The sequence below is a fragment of the Corylus avellana genome, chromosome ca7 (genome assembly GCF_901000735.1).
Source record: "Corylus avellana chromosome ca7, CavTom2PMs-1.0".
NCBI classification, from domain to species: domain Eukaryota; kingdom Viridiplantae; phylum Streptophyta; class Magnoliopsida; order Fagales; family Betulaceae; genus Corylus; species Corylus avellana.
Window position 1 is genome coordinate 27,727,836 of NC_081547.1, and position 16,161 is coordinate 27,743,996.

Here is a 16,161-nt window from a genome sequence, read left to right on the forward strand (position 1 = left end):
GAGGGCAAAACGTGATGACATACCGAGAAGCCCTGCATATCTTAAGCGCTGTAGAATCGTCGTATGCATAACTATAAGCTCGGGGGCATATGGCCTTGAAAAGATGGGCAAACACCGTTGGCTTGCAATTTTTTGGATTGGAGAACTCTCCGGTACAACAATACCGATCCGTTTTTGCAGCCAAACAAGCGCTCTTGCACCCTACTACCTTCCCTTCCCGCTTTACCACCAAGGCAGACGGGCAGCAAACATTCAAGTCAGCCTCACATGCCGCTACTCCGCACCCAACACCACCGCCTATCGGAACCATTGATACCGGAAGGTTAAACCCATCAACCAAGCTCACATCATAGTAGTGTAAGGCGGATTTGGAGGTTCCAAATGTCATTTCGACTAGTGTGGCCGGGGGAACTCCACCGACACCTTGGCAATGCAAGAGCCCTGCGCAGTCCCCAGTTTGGCATGATCTTTTGCCGGGTTCTTCATTGAAGCAGCAGCCCTGTCTGCCCCATATTCTTCCAGACCATTCCTCCGGGACTTCAAGGTCTACTTGCTCTCCGCTATAGAGATGGAAGCCACCATCTTTGGGTGTCGGCTGGCCTGCAGTGCCAAGAACTCCAGGCCATACGCTCTCCTTGCAGTTGTTCACTACAATGAGTTGAACCCCATCTGCAAACAGAAACCACAAAGCGATATTGTAAGTTTTCAACTGCTATATGCTACACAAATGAAGCGGAGGAAGGTGTTAGAAAGAAGAATATCTACCTGTGAAGGAGAGGGAGTAGAGAATGCAGAAGAAGATGAGAAGCGACGAAGTTGCCATTTTCTTCTTCTTTAAGATTCTTGGATGTAGAACTGTAATGTTCGTCCTGTGTATGTGTGAGAGCGCGATCCTAATAGGGAGAGGCTTTCTATTTTTCCGCCACCATGAAAGAAATTTTAACCGTAGCGCAACTGCTCGAGTAAAAACGGTTTACTATGTACATCATCAACGTACACGACAAACCCCCATGTACTGCAAAATAGCACCCACGCTTACGTAGGTTGAGAAATTCAATGATGTCTTTGTAATCCATATCCCAATAAATCCTTTGATGACATAGAGAAAAGAATCTTATGCTAAAAAGGGATGACTAAGTGGAAGGCATTATTGGTGCTTTAAATTTCTTCTCCTTTTGTTTGGATAATGATGGTACTAGTCCCATTATCCGTTGCTCAAAGAGAGTGAGAGAAAATGGAAAACAAGTGTCCAATAATTCCTCTGTGAATGCAATTCTTTCTCCTTCTGATCACCATCACCAAGACATGACAAATCTGAAATGCCTGATCAGCAGCTGAATATTCAAATTGTAACTCTGCTTGCCCTTGTCTGAAAGATTCAGTAATCTACTCTCTGGATTAATTTCATCAATCTAACCTGAAAACGATTAAAGAAGCAAATTGTAACATGAGTTACTCATTGGTATGGGAAGTCCTGATATAGGGAAACCATGATCGAAAAATATAGTTTTAATGCCATGACGCAATTTGTCCATTCAATCAAATATAATTGTAGCAGAGTTTCCCACTCTCCAAGCTCCGCTTCCTCCCTCCTCCCCACCCGCCTCTTCCCCCGCCCTACACACACCTATCCTCCTCTGTATATGTGTCTCACACACCTCCCTTTCCGCACGTGGATCCCATGCGCCTACTCCACACGCAATTGTCTCCGTTCATCTCTCATTGGATTTTTATTTTTTTTGTTGATTATTTCCCATACATAAGCAATGTTGGGACAAACTCACATATTCTCTAACACTTCCGGGACCTCGCCGTTACTAGTGCCCTTTTTGCCATCTAGACAGAGCATATGTCCATTGCATGTCATTTGCCGGGCACCTCTCATATCAGATAAAAGGAATGAACCTCCTCTTTAGTGGCAGTAGCTCAATTGATCTAAGTGCAATCTTTTCTACTAGAAATTGCAGGCGCCACCACAAGCACGTTCACTTGTGGACTACTACAAAAACCGTGGTTTATTGTGGCTCTTTTCTTAGCCCTCAAGCCAAAAAGCCACCGGACCAGCCTTTTTTTTTTTTTTGGCTCATTTCTAAATTCACAAGTATCTGCAACTCCGCTGCCCCTCTGCAAAAGAGAAACAAAGTTCATTGTAACTTGTAAGAGCATTCCCAATGGAAGAGCCAAATGTTACTTTTATCTAGAATAGCTCTTCAAATGTTCAAAAAACCTCCCACATTGGATGAGCCAAAAATATATGTAAAATAGATATTTGATTAGAAGAGCTAAAAAAAAAGTTAAATGTAACAGCACTTTTTAAGGGAGCCATTTTATTTTTTAGTGTTTCTCTCTCCTGCTTTATCTTTTTCCCAAATCTTTTCCCACCTTTTTTTTTTAGAAATATAGCTAATCGAATGTGGAGACACTTAAAAATGGCTTATCTAAAATAGATAAAAGTGAGTTTTGAAGAGCTATTTTACATAAAAATATGGCTCTTCCATTGGGAATGCTCTAAGTGATATCAGTTTTATTGTTATGCATCTAATTACAACGAAAATCATAATCATTTTAAATCAGTCCTATTTACAACGAAGATGATCAATAGATGAAATGGAATAGGAAACAAGGCAAGAGGATATGTTGTCCAAGCAGTAGAGAAGTGAAAAACTCCTATTTAGAACCAATCTCAATATACTAAGGAGGGGTTTTTAATTCCAAAGTTCTAAATGATTTTTATTTATGGAGTTTTTATAATTCAAGATCAACGCAGTAATCCAGGGATCTAATTCTACAGAAACTAGCACATTTTCAAGACGGTACCTACAATTCTTTGCAGTTCTTTCATGAAATCATCATATTTAGGTTAGCTCCAAGAGAATGGAACCCTTTACTACAGAGAATCAATCTTTGATCACGGTTAAACTAAATCTAGCTAGCTGTAACAAAATTGTATCTTTAGCCCCAATAAAGCAAATTCCCTCTTTGGTCTTTGCCATACTATATTCAATCTCGCAAAATCAAACCATTTTATGTTCCTAAGATCTAACCCCCTGTTTGTTTCTCACGAAAGTTGTTTTCCTGTCCCTCATTCTTCCTCCAAGAACCAAAATTTTGCTATAACAACAAAAAAAGGTTTGGATTTTTCGTTTTATAGAGGAAAAAACAAAACCAGACGAAAGTTTCAAAAAATCTCCGGTTCACCCGAATAGCCTGCGGTCTAGAATGGATAGGTAACCGGGAGTCTCGGTTTATCCTTGCTTCAGACCGGTCCAAAGCTTTGACCGCGGTTTTTAACCGAATCAATCGGTCAGACCGAACTAACTTTAAAGTAAACTCAACCGGGTGAAGTTGCCCTAACCGGTTCGTCCGGTTATCATCAGCGGTTTATAATCCCACATCCACCCTTAACTCGGTTCTCTCTCCCTCTCCAAAGCATGCCATAGAGCCCAAAACAAGTAAGCTCTCTCTCTCTCTCTGGCCTTTGTTGTTGTTGTTGTTGTTGTTGTTGTTTTTATTGTTGTTGTTGTTGTGTCTGTGTGCGTGCGTCTGTGTCCGGTTTTTTTGTTTCGTTTTATGAATTAAGTTATAAATATTGCATTTTATCTTCTTTTTTTTTTTGGGTGGGAAACTTTTGGGTGTATCATGCATTTTCTTTGCTTTTTTGGGTAGTAACTTTCAGCAATTTTCCACATTAGGTAATAGGGTTGCTTAAATGATTTCGGGTTCGGAGCCAGTGCCTGTAACATCCCAAAAATACGACCCAGCATGGAGGCATTGTCAAATGTTTATGATTGGGGAAAGAAAGCATCTCAAATGTATATATTGTTTCAAATTGTTTAAGGGTGGTGGGATTCATAGGATTAAGGAACATCTCGCAGGTCATAAGGGTAATGCCTCCGCTTGTCTTAGTGTTCCAGAGGATGTTCGGGTTTTCATGCAACAGAGTATAGCCGGGGTTGTGGTGAGGAAGAGGAGGAAGCAAAAGATTGAGGAAGCCATTGCGAGTGTTGACCCGGTTTGTAGTGAGATAGTTGCTCTTGATGATCAATGTGATGCAAGTACGGGTCTCCAGTTGGTTGGAGTTCCGGATACACTTGAACCGAATTCGGGTTTGTTAGTGAATGGGGAAGGGACTAGTAATAGGAGTGGGGAGAGAAGGAAGAGGAGGAGAGGCAAGAAAGCTTTGGCAAATGCTGAAAATGATGATGCTGGAGCTGATACTAGTAGTGTTGCATTGTGTTCAAAAAGGGTGAACAATCGTGTTCAGATGGCAATAGGGCGGTTTTTGTATGATATAGGGGCACCTCTAGATGCTGTGAACTCGGTTTATTTTCAGCCAATGATTGATGCAATTGCTTCTGGAGGGTCTGGGGTTCTGCCACCCTCATACCATGATCTTCGGGGCTGGATTTTGAAGAAGTCAGTTGAAGAACTGAAGAGTGAAACTGCCAAGTACGACGCAGCATTGGTGAGCACGGGTTGTTCTGTTTTGGTTGAACAATGGTGCACAGAAACGGGCAGAACGTTGCTATGTTTTTTGACGCATTGTCCTCAAGGAACTTTATTTTTGAAATCTGTGGATGCATCTGACATTTTAAATTCATCGGATGCTTTGCATGAATTGTTTAAGCAAGTGGTGGAAGAAGTTGGTGTGAGAAATGTGCTGCAAGTAATTACTAATGGGGAAGAGCAATATAGTATTGCAGGCAGGAGGTTGACTGATACTTTCCCTACTCTGTATTGGACGTCTTGCGCAGCTCGTTGCATAGATTTTATACTTGAAGATTTCGGAAATCTTGAGTGGATAAATGCGGTAATTGAACAGGCTAAATCTATCACGAAATTTATCTACAATCATAGTGTGATTTTGAATATGGTGAGAAGGTATACTTTTGGCAATGATATTGTAGAACGGGGGGTCACTAGGTCTGCTACAAACTTTACAACATTGAAACGAATGGTTGATCTCAAACACAATTTGCAGGCCATGGTTACTTCACAGGAGTGGCTGGACTGCCCATATTCGAAGAAAACTGAGGGACTGGGTATGTTAGATACTGTAGCTAGTCAGGCATTTTGGTCCTCGTGCATTCTGGTAGTCCACTTAACAAATCCTCTCTTGAGACTTTTGAGAAGAGTGGGTAGCGAGAAGAGGCCTGCCATGGGATATGTTTATGCAGGAATGTATCATGCAAAAGAAACAATCAAGAAAGAACTTCTTAATAGGGAGGATTATATGGTCTACTGGAAGATAATAGATCACAGGTGGGAACAACAGCGGCAACTTCCTCTTCATGCTGCTGGCTTCTACCTTAACCCAAAGTTTTTTTATAGTGTTACAGGGGCCATGCCCAAAGAGATCATGTCAGGGATGTTTGATTGCATAGAGAGATTGGTTCCTGAGATGGAAGTTCAAGATAAAATCATCAAGGAGATGAACTCATACAAGAATGCTATTGGAGATTTTGGGAGGAAGATGGCAATTAGAGCTAGAGACACTCTGCTTCCTGGTGAGGCTCCATTCTACTAGATTGGATTCTTTTGTTTCCCCTTCAGATGCATTGTCATGACTTTGTCTCAGCTAATATACTTGCCTTCTTTAAAAATGCTAGTAGTGTTTAAAGGCAAGCCTGCCGAGTTGATATGAAAACCCTGCTTATACATATATAGCATACATGGCCATCTGGAAGCATTTGTAGTCAGGCTCCCTGTAAATCATTAAATCACTTTAACCATTGCACTAAAAAATATGGGAAAGCCCCAAGCATTTGCAGAGATGGAAGCTTTCACCTATCATGCATGGGCCAAATACTTGCCCTGTGCTTCTTGCATGTAATTCAGAGGCAGAATTTCATTTTTCATAATTAATTTCTGTTTACTTGTTGTTTTGCCCTTTGAGCTCATATTCATCCAATCGTTTTCTGATCCTTGCTATTTGTTTAGCTGAGTGGTGGTCAACATATGGAGGAGGTTGCCCAAATTTGGCGCGTCTGGCCATCCGTGTTCTCAGTCAAGCTTGCAGTTTGCTTGGAGGTAGACAAAATCATATTCCTTTTGAGCAAAGACATGACACAAGTAACTACCTTGAGCGTCAACGCCTTAGCGACCTTGTCTTTGTTCAGTACAACTTGCGACTCAGACAACCGTGAGTAGCAGTCAATGGACATTTTAGATATATGTAAATGGTGGCTTACATTTATGGGAGGGTTGAAATCTTATTCTTTTGCCATTTAATTTTCTACAGGAATGGTAAGAGTAAAGAACATGATTCTATTGATCCTATATCATTTGATGGCATTAATGTTGTTGAAGACTGGATCTTGGGGAAGGATGTCTGTGTGGATGATTATGGGAGCATAGATTGGATGTCAGTTGTTCCACCTTCCACTAACACAATGCTTTTAGGATCTTCGAATGATGAAGCTGAAGACTTGGATACAGGTAGTTTTAGTTCCTTGGATGTGGAAATGTTATCAAAGGTTCCCAAGTTAATATGTTTTTTTGATCAATTTGCAGGGTTTGATGACCATGAGATTTTTAATAGGGAGAAAGACAGTGAGGAAAATGTTGAAGAAAATGTGGTGCGCCATTAAGAACAGGATCCGGCAGACTTCATTTTTATATGGAGAGTCCATGCTGATGACTTGTTACCTACTGCAGGATGATCTAGCATCGAAGATTATTAAGTAAATGCGCATCATGCCCGTCAATTGTCATGCCTCAAAGCACAGGTAGATTAAGATGGTTATCATGTTAGAGATAGGCTATTAGCTGATAATTACTAATTAGAATCATATGGTTGTATAGTTGAAGATACTCTTTGTACATCTCATCTCTTCCATAGCTAATTAAGCCATTCAAAGTTTATCCTTCTAAGTTCTATCCCTGCGTAGCGAAGTCAAGTATGAAGCAACCCTATAGATCATCTCTATTCTCTATCGAGAGCCATAAGCATGAAAGGTCGTCACATCTCTCTCACAACCTCAAGTCCTGTTCTTTTTGGCTTGTCCCATGTCATTGCTGTGCCTTCAACTGGATTTAAATTATCAATAAAAAGTCCATTACCTCGTATTTTCTTCTCCAAAAACCATTATATATGTTTGTTAATGGTTTTGAAAGTTTTTTTTTTTTTTTTTTGAAAAAAGTTTTTGATGTGATATAAAGTTGATCAGAAGTGTTTTTGATTAAAAATATTTTGTGGGCGTCCATTCAAGAAAATTGTTTGGTGAACTTTTTAAAGTGTATGTGTTTCGAAGAAACAAATGCTAATATGTTTATTTTGAGAAAACACAAACAATTGTGAAACTGACTTTCTACCTATAAAAAAGTTTTTTTTTTTTTTTTTTTTTAAAATGGTGGTCGTGTAGCTACCTTCAATGGAGGACTGGTTAGGCAATAACCCTTGTCCTAATGTGGTTCCCACGTGGCCACCTCTTACCAAGATAGAGGTGGTCGCACAACCACCTCTTGACTTGTTGGGATAGCTGTGGTGGCCACTCTTGTCCAACAGACGTGCCCACGTGACCACCTTTCTTTTTAAATTTTTTTTTATAAAACAATAAATTAGTCCTTAATCCTGAAAAATTTTTACTCAAAATATTTTTGTACGAAGGAGTGAAATTTTTTCTATAAAGTGCTTTGTGTTTTGTTTTTAACGGTGTTTTTTTCTTTCATGTTTTGAAAAGCAAATTGTTTGTTAGATTTTTGAGTAAAGTATGTTTTTGACTTCGAAAAAAAAAAAAAAAAAGATTTCGAAGTCACACCAACATGTTGACTTCAAGAATTGGGGTATATGAAGTCTATGGCGACTGAGGAGCTGATCAGTTTTGAATTGGGTAACTATGCAAACATGGGGTTCTCATGGAGTTGGCTGGTGACTTTAATAATTGGGGTACTATGCAAACATGCATCTTGAATTTCACATGGGGTTTTCATGTTTTAAATATGCTGTACATTTATTCTCTATGATTATGACACCAACTGAAGACACTGTATTATAGCTACCTTTTTCTTTATGATTAAGGAGGACGAAAGGCACTGCTTGGGGTTTAGGCCGCGGAAGAAATTTTATAGGGAAAATTTTACTTATACCCTCCAAAGAATAAGTAATTTTACAATTATAACTTCGAAGTTTTAAAAGTTACATTAGTATCCTATGTTTCAATTCAAATGTGAAATTAAAAGGGGTTAAAACATGGGATGTTGACATTGCAAATTAAACTTTGATGTTATGATTGCAAAACCGCTTACACCTCGAAGGGGGTAAGTGAAATTTTCCTAATTTTATATTAATTAACTTTGATGCCCTTAAAAATTAAGTTATTTCATTGACTTAAAAAACACAACCTAAAGATTATCAAAAATTATAAAGAGGAAGAAGAAGAAAGAAAGGCACTGCTTGGGATATACCCGCTGTTACTACTTAATTCAAAAGCCTCCCCGTCTAATCTAGTCTATACTCATTCCTTTGATTGAGGTCAACTCTCATCCAATACGACATTTGGCAAGTGTTCACCTAAAGTAGAAGAGGCCACCACAGTGTCTTGGCCCTGCAAATTGCATATTACTACTTTTCCATCTATTTTTACTTATGATGCTGACGGAGCTTTTTTAACAAAAGTTGACAGTCTAAAGTATTGAAGTGTTAATACTTGATAGACTCATAGTTGAAGAGATGAAATGAAAATGAGTGGACCGAGTGGTATTTCAAAAGGTTTAAGCATATTTTCACCATTAATGACCTTTATTTTAATAATCATAAGGATTATAATAGTAGAACCCTATACTTTGGGTTTCACTGTAGTGATCCTCATGGTTAAAACTCATTTAGAGAATTTACTGTAAGACATTTTTAAAATTTTTAAGACATATTTTCTTCACATAAGGACAGACCCCTTTGCTGAAAATGCCCTGGCTATACACTTCAAAGTGTGGTCTGGACACGTGTGGTTTAAATTTGGAAAGCGATATATGATAGGATAAAACAAAGGTGAAACCGAGGTGCACCGCTTTAAAACAATACTTGGAGGGCAATATCGACATTTGCCGTCGGGAAGGATGTTTTGGAATCTTTTATGATGTAATAGACAGGTTTCAGTTGGCAGTTTGCACGTTAAAAAGCTGCGAGTTGGGGGCAACCCACAAAGCTGGTTCCTACATAAGAAACCATGGCCACCTGCAATGTCTTGAAAAATTATTTAAATACTTGTTAGTACATGGGTTTATAGATTTTTATTGTCTCGTTTAGGGCTTAAATCTTATCATAAATGGTATTTGACTTACAAGAAAAAATCAATTGAGTACTTCCATTTCTCCAAACTAATAGAATGCCATGTATTATCACATAAAAATTGTCATGTGTCCTAAAAAATTAAAAATAAAATTAATTAAAAAATAAAACCTAAAAAAAAAAAATTAAGGCAAAATGGAGGTGGCCGGCCACCCATAAATTTTCAATTTTCAAATAATTTTTTATTTTTATTTTTAGGACACGTGTCTGTTTTATGTGATAGCACGTGTGACAGAACCTAATGAAAGTACTAAGTTGGTCATTTTCCATAAGTCAAGTACTATTTATGGTAGGATTTAAATCCTAGGTGAGAAAAAATAAAAATCGGCAAACCCAGGTGCTAATAAAGTATTTAACCCAATTATTAGTAGTAAACCTATATTTTGTTTCATAAAGTGTTTTAATCATGAAATAAAACTTAAAAAAAAAAAATTGAGTTTTTTTTTTTGTGCCTTTATCCAAGCATGTCATATCGGCCATGACTTCTTCAACTTTTATAGGCTTAACAAACGAAGTTTTTCTTTCAGAATTAGAAGTATGTGAAGTAGAGGTACTCAACTTATCAATAAGCATAATATTTTCAGATTCCAAAGAGTCAATTAAGGCATGTGATTTAGACAATTGAGTATAGAGGGATGAAATTTGTTTGTTAATGTTGTGAAATTTTGATAATTTTTTTTTAAAAAAAGAATGATTTAACAAACTGATACAAATTTCCACCAAACCAGTTTGAAGGCAACTTCCTTGATCCATTCTAATAAATGCAAAGCATCTTTTTAACGTGTATAAATTCTTCAAAAAAATTAATGTTCAGGTTCCTAAGTTATTAAAAAAGTAATAAATAATTGTTAAAAATGTTAAAGAAAACATGTGCATCTCACATGTTAGAGTACACTTGACATTTATTAGAGTGAGTTAAAACTTAGCAAACAAGCTTTCCTTAGAGTAATTATTTGAACCAATTGATGCTTTTTATTTTTCCCACTGCTAATAAGTAGAAAAATGAAATGAAGAGGCTGCTGCTGCTACTGCTGGGTGGAGCTCTTGGTCAAACCTTATTCAATTACTCTTCTTGCATTTTAATGTTGAATCTCACCAAACATTTTCAAGCCATAGCTTTAATGCATCTTTGGTCAATAGATGTATCACTACTAGAAATGTGAAATTCAATTTAGACCCTACAATAATACATCTTCTCTGTTTCCCTTCTATTCGGAAATGGAATATCAAAAAGGATACAATAAAATCATCCCCCATTTGCAGATGTTAATGAATTCTTGAACCAAAAATACAAACTCTAGCTACTACTATGCTTACACCCTGATGAAAAACTAAAACGATGATATAATTATCAACCTGTTTACATCACAACAAATTCACTAACATAACCACACAGAAGAACTGAAAATCCAAAAACAAAAAAGACTCGGAGATTCTATCATGGCTATCGAGGAATTGAAAGAAGTGAGCTAGAATAACCAGATTCAAGATCAACATCCCTATCATCCCCGGCCGATGAAGATGTTGTATAAGAATCCACATATTCTGAAGCCGCAGCGCCGCCCTTTTTTCCATCATATGCATCCGGGGCTTCCACTGCATCAGGCAGAGCCAACTCCCCTTCCAAGTAGCTCACCGCCTGCCTCATGGTGGGGCGTGCCTTGGGCGCATTGTTGGAACACATCAAGCCTAGTTTGAGCACCACAACAGCCTCAACCTTATTGAACTCACCGCCCAACCTGGCGTCTACAACCTCAAGAATTGAGCCTGCTCTCCACTTCTCCCACACCCATTCCACCAACATGAGCTCCTCCGGCAATGCTTTAGGCTCAATGGGTCTTCTCCCGCATACCACTTCAAGCAGCAAAGCACCGAATGCAAAAACATCTGAGCTGGTTGTAGACTTGCCTGTGCGTGTCAGCTCCGGCGCTAGATAACCCAGCGTGCCCACAACCCTGGTGGTGTTTGGATTGGAGCCGTGATCGTATAGTTTAGCAAGGCCAAAGTCACCAAGCCGTCCGTTTAGCTCAGAATCTAATAAAACATTCGCTGCCTTGATGTCTCTGTGAATCACAGTTTGTTCCCACCCTTCATGTAAATACAAAATCCCTGAAGCCACACCTTTGATGATCTTGAACCTTTGCTCCCAGCTCAGAATTGTTTTAGGCTCATCAAACAGATAATTGTCCAAGCTCCCATTAGGCATAAAATCATAAACAAGTAAAAGATCGCCTCGCTGCCGACACCATCCTAACAACTGAACCAAATTTCTATGACGAAGACGACCAATACTGGTAATCTCCGACGCGAATTCTCGCACACCCTGCTTTGATTCATGTGAAATTTGCTTAACCGCGACTTGGGTGTTCGAATTTGGCAGAGTTCCTTTATAAACTCGACCGAACCCACCGAACCCAAGGAGCTCTTTGTCTCTGAAACCCCGTGTTGCTTTCTTGAGCTCTTCGTGAGAAAATCTGTGCGGACCAACATCAAGCTCCCAGGGCTCAATCACATCAGAGTTCTTGATTTTTCTAACGAGGTAAAAAGACAAACCAATTACCAAAATTATAACCGCAGAGGCTGAAACTGAAACACCAATTTTGAGGGCTGTTTGATCTCCTTTAGGCCCAGGGAGTGAAGGGAGTTCGTTTAAATGGAGAGATTTAGCTTCCCCATTCATCTTAAAGCTCCAGCCCATTATAAAGTGCGAGCTGGCGAGCAAACCAGTTGAAGCAGAGAACCCAATGTACATGGATTCTTCAAGAATTGCTGAGAGGTCCACTTCGAAGGACAAAAGTGTAGAAATTGGTTTAACAGAGGAAGGCGAAAGCTTTACATCCAACCGATTACTTGACGAATCATATTCTATCCATGCCTGAATTACCTGACCACTGTTCAAATCAAGATCATGCTTGGAATTCTTGTCATCAAAATACGCGGCCGGAACAGATTTGTTTGACACTAAGCTATTGATGTCAATGCCAACATGGTTGCCATTGATGTCGTCGAGCTCCAAGTCCAGGACGGTGTCAAACTCCACAGCAAACATGTGGTGGTCAGACGAGTTGCGGACATCACTGGCGTTGCGTAGGCCAAGGTACTGGTTGGGGAGAGCCCCAGGAAGCTCTTTCGTGCGAGAGATTGTGAAGGCGAGGCCATGGCCGCCAAAAGTAGGATTCTGATTGACTATGGCGAAAGCAAAGGCGGTGGAGAAGGAAAAAGCTTTGCCATTGGTGGAGTTCTTGAACTGGATTGGCCGCGAGTAAAACGCGTGGCCCAGAACTCGCTGCGTTTCGTTTGTTAGCCGAAGTATGCCACTGTCTTCGATCTCTGAAGCGCCGTTTAAGCTTATGTTGCTGGCTGCACCACCTTTGAAACCCTTAAAGAATAGTTCGTCAAGCTGAGACTTTGCCCCATTAGAGAAAACCAAGAAAACCCAGAAAAGTAAGAGTCTTTCTGCCATGAAAACAGAATTGAGCCGAGTGGAATAGAGGATGTGCAGGTGTTGTGCTATGGGTGGTTGAGTAAGCGTTCAAGATGCTTGAAGAAATGCTTTGTTCACATCTTCCTTTGGTTCGATTGTAGAATCAAGGAAAGGGAAAGTGAAGGAAAAGATTGCGGGGTTTTTGGCGGTCCTGAAATGGAAATCCAGCGGCATATATTTATTTAATTTCACATGGGATTTTCAGACTGCTATGGAAAGCAACGTAACACTACTGAATACAGTCTACAGCTTAAAAACAAAAAAAAAAAAAAAAAAAAATCAATTGTACTGCTTATAATAGGTTGGAAAATACAATTATAACCCTTAAAAAAAATTAATAAATAATTTAACACACGAAACCTTAAAACTATTTTAAACTTTAATATAAATTTCCTTCAAATTGTACTAAAACCTCTATATATTTCTTATCATATGAAAAAACACATCTAACAATTTTATAAATTGAATTGATTTAATTTTTTTTTTTAAATCTAATTTGAAAAACATTTTTATCTTTACACTTCTATATTATATAAGGCGCACATTAATGGATAAAACTTACAGAAAGAACACGTTTTTCTCTCCTTTCACATTTATATTCCTGCGCGTATTCTCTTTTAGTTGCCTTGTTTGTGGGGTCGCAGGTTTTGGATTGTCTTCTTATCTGCAGCATGAACCTCATTTTTTGTGGCCAAAATTCGGAAGATCACATGAAAGTGTCTATCCGAAAATAAAAAGGAATTTTAATAATATTTGTTAAACTCAAAGAAGCTTTGGTGATTGGTCATCTACCCTTCTCGCCATGCATGTGATGTTGCATCAAATCATACCGTCAATTTCAAGTCGTCAAATTTGTGTTCTAAGAACTTGGCTTAAAATTTTTATACGGCAAAGCGCATTAAATTAATGATTAAATGATTAAATTTAACTTTTTATATCGGTTTAATTTTTTAAGACAAGTGATATTTAACGGAGAGCCCTCCTATATTCACCACCCTCAATTTTTTTCTTTTTCTTCTTAAAGTGTTGGACTTGATGGAAACAATCAAACAAATTTAAAGTTCTGGATCCCACAAATAGACTGGGATGGCTGAGTGTTTGGGTAAAAGTTTTGGGTCCACCAACAACTTTAATGGCTGGGACCTGGCCCTTTCCCTCCAGATCGAAATCTCCAAATAATTTTTTCCTTTTTAATTGGGCAGGCAATTATGAGAGATTCTTGATAAGACATTAAGGCTTAATTGTCCAAACAATGCTCGGTTTAAGCACCTACTCGAACAATTAAACCTTATCCGAAGCCTTTTATAATTGTAAAGAATTTTTGCAATTCGAACAGAGAATTGTAGGGATCCTAATCCTTCCATCAAAGAATGCTTGTGAAATTTGAAATTTCATGTGTCTGAAATATGATTTCTGGGTTGTAATATTTTTAGGCCTTGGTTTAGGTTGGTGTTTATTTAGTGTTGGAATTGAAGGTTTGAAGATCTGGTTGGAATGAAAATAACTCTCATTCGAACGAAATTGTGCATCAAGATTTATACATAAACACATAGCGTCTCGATTACAATCACGATTAAAAGTCATTCTATTGAAGTTTACAAGACATTCAAAGTAAACTTTCAGAATGTTTCAATTGTAATCTCATTTGAAGTTGATTCGAACAAGAAGACTTTAGAATCCCTCGACCGCAACATTGACCAATCTTGTTTGATCGCCGTGCTTGGGTTTACCCCATTCTTTTGCGCTTAACCGTATAAATGAAGTATATATTTGCACCCAACTTAAACCAATAAAAAATGATAAACTTAATTACTGTTGAAATATTGAGTTAAAATTGTCCATCGGCATCAATTGCAGTAGCTCTTAACGCAAAATATGAACCATAGTAAGGCTTTGTTGAAGACTTGAAGGTTTTATTGAGAATACTTGAGATTTTGCTAGGGAATAGAATGATCCAATGGTGGATATTGATTTTGTAGGATAGGAGCCTCTTGAGAGTGGTGAGCCTCTGCATGTATAAAGTTGGTGGCAACCATAGCAGCTTCACCAGTACCGGTTGTATTTGTTCCAGCTGTTCCAAATTCAAGGAGAGATGATCCAAAAGTTTATACATGTACCAAAAACTAACTGCATTGAAAGTTAACATCAGAAGCCCAAAAATAGTAAGCACTCAATTATGAATTAAAAAAAAAAGAAAAAAAAAAAAAGAAGATATATAATCATTTAGAGAAATTCATCACAACTTGTAAATTCGTATTCGGTTAAGTAAAAACAATTTAAGGGTATGTTCATTTCAAAGTATGATGGTTTTTGAAAGAAATTATTTTCGAGAAAAATCATTAATTTTTCATTGTTTAGTATATAAGACCTTAAAAATAATATTGATCATGTCTGGCTGTCTGCTGTTCGATTTGTACAAAAGGGAATTGGGGAGGGGGGGTGAGGTTCGACGGGGCAAGGCAAGCAACCTGCAAAGGAAGGTGGCAACTTAGGTTTTGAAGATTAAGAACGAAAAATATTGGTAGACATAAAAACCGGCCTAATTGGGATAATAACGTGGATAGTAAATCAAATATAACTTTTACTATGAGTATCAAAATTGCGGATATAAAACCAATCTAAAAGGCATTTTTGGTGCACGATGTGGCCACCGAACTACGCTCGATGAGCACCATTTTTCATGCATCATCATCTTTGCTAGGAAGAAAATATCTCCCATGCCCCACTTACTTACACTTATTTACCATATGCCCCACCCACTCACCATATGACATGTGTCCAACTTTGTTGCACCTAGAAATAAGAGGAGAAGGAGAAACCTTTCCAAGGGGCTTCTTCCTTCTCTCCTACGAACCCTTCTAAGGACTTAAGGAGACTCATGTCTCCCTCTCTAAAATACATCTCTCTCTCTCTCTCTCTCTCTCTCTCCCCCATAGACTCATCTCTCTTTCTCTAACCATTCCCTTTCCCTTGTACACCCCACTCAACACGCGTTGATTCAACGATAAATTATCATTATATTTTTATCCATATACAAGATATTAACTTAAGCATCGGTCTTTTTATTATTATTATTATTTTTATTTTTTTTGTGGGCTTCCTTCTTCGTTTTTGAAGTTAAAGGCTGAAGAAAGTCTCTCTTTCTTTGTTCTTGATTTTTTTTTTCTTCTTTTTCTGAGCTTGTTCTTGGAAGACTTGAAGGCTGATATGTCTTCCTTCTTTGTTCAATTGTTGATCTTAGTTTTAATTTACTAAGGGCTCTAAAGAGTAAAGATTGAAACACCAGCAACAAAAGTTTGTTGGTCCAACATTAACAGCTGCAAGAGGATCATAGAAGGAGTTCTACCAAGAGCGCCCCTTGAATTAGTGGTTGAAAGTTTGAGGGTGGGCA

At 38.3% G+C, this 16,161-nt stretch overlaps 3 protein-coding genes across 3 annotated transcripts; 1 reads left to right on the forward strand and 2 right to left on the reverse strand.

Annotated features, from left to right (window-relative positions):
• Window position 1: 1 nt before the first annotated feature.
• LOC132188101 (thaumatin-like protein) lies at window positions 2-909 on the reverse strand (the record flags this gene model as incomplete). Its single annotated transcript, XM_059602507.1, has 2 exons — window positions 766-909; window positions 2-669 (listed from the first exon to the last, which is right to left on the reverse strand). Coding segments are annotated over exons 1-2 (726 nt in total), but the record flags the coding sequence as incomplete, so codon positions are not given.
• Window positions 910-3,388: 2,479 nt separating this feature from the next.
• LOC132187197 (uncharacterized) lies at window positions 3,389-7,068 on the forward strand. Its single transcript, XM_059601420.1, has 5 exons — window positions 3,389-3,452; window positions 3,693-5,507; window positions 5,941-6,142; window positions 6,242-6,438; window positions 6,514-7,068. Exons 2-5 carry the CDS (start codon window positions 3,710-3,712, stop codon window positions 6,588-6,590), a joined length of 2,274 nt encoding a protein of 757 aa, XP_059457403.1. The 5' UTR covers window positions 3,389-3,452; window positions 3,693-3,709; the 3' UTR covers window positions 6,591-7,068.
• Window positions 7,069-10,433: 3,365 nt separating this feature from the next.
• Window positions 10,434-12,930, reverse strand: LOC132188657 (L-type lectin-domain containing receptor kinase S.4-like). Its single transcript, XM_059603177.1, has one exon. It carries the CDS (start codon window positions 12,747-12,749, stop codon window positions 10,731-10,733), a length of 2,019 nt encoding a protein of 672 aa, XP_059459160.1. The 5' UTR covers window positions 12,750-12,930; the 3' UTR covers window positions 10,434-10,730.
• Between the last annotated feature and the right edge of the window lie 3,231 nt (window positions 12,931-16,161).

Excerpts from the sequence above, each read along its gene's own strand:
- LOC132188657 (XM_059603177.1), bottom strand. The coding sequence starts at position 12,749 with ATGGCAGAAAGACTCTTACTTTTCTGGGTTTTCTTGGTTTTCTCTAAT.
- LOC132187197 (XM_059601420.1), top strand. The coding sequence starts at position 3,710 with ATGATTTCGGGTTCGGAGCCAGTGCCTGTAACATCCCAAAAATACGAC. Across the intron at positions 6,143-6,241 it reads AACTTGCGACTCAGACAACC|GAATGGTAAGAGTAAAGAAC; the intron begins GTGAGTAGCAGT and ends AATTTTCTACAG. Across the intron at positions 6,439-6,513 it reads AGCTGAAGACTTGGATACAG|GGTTTGATGACCATGAGATT; the intron begins GTAGTTTTAGTT and ends ATCAATTTGCAG.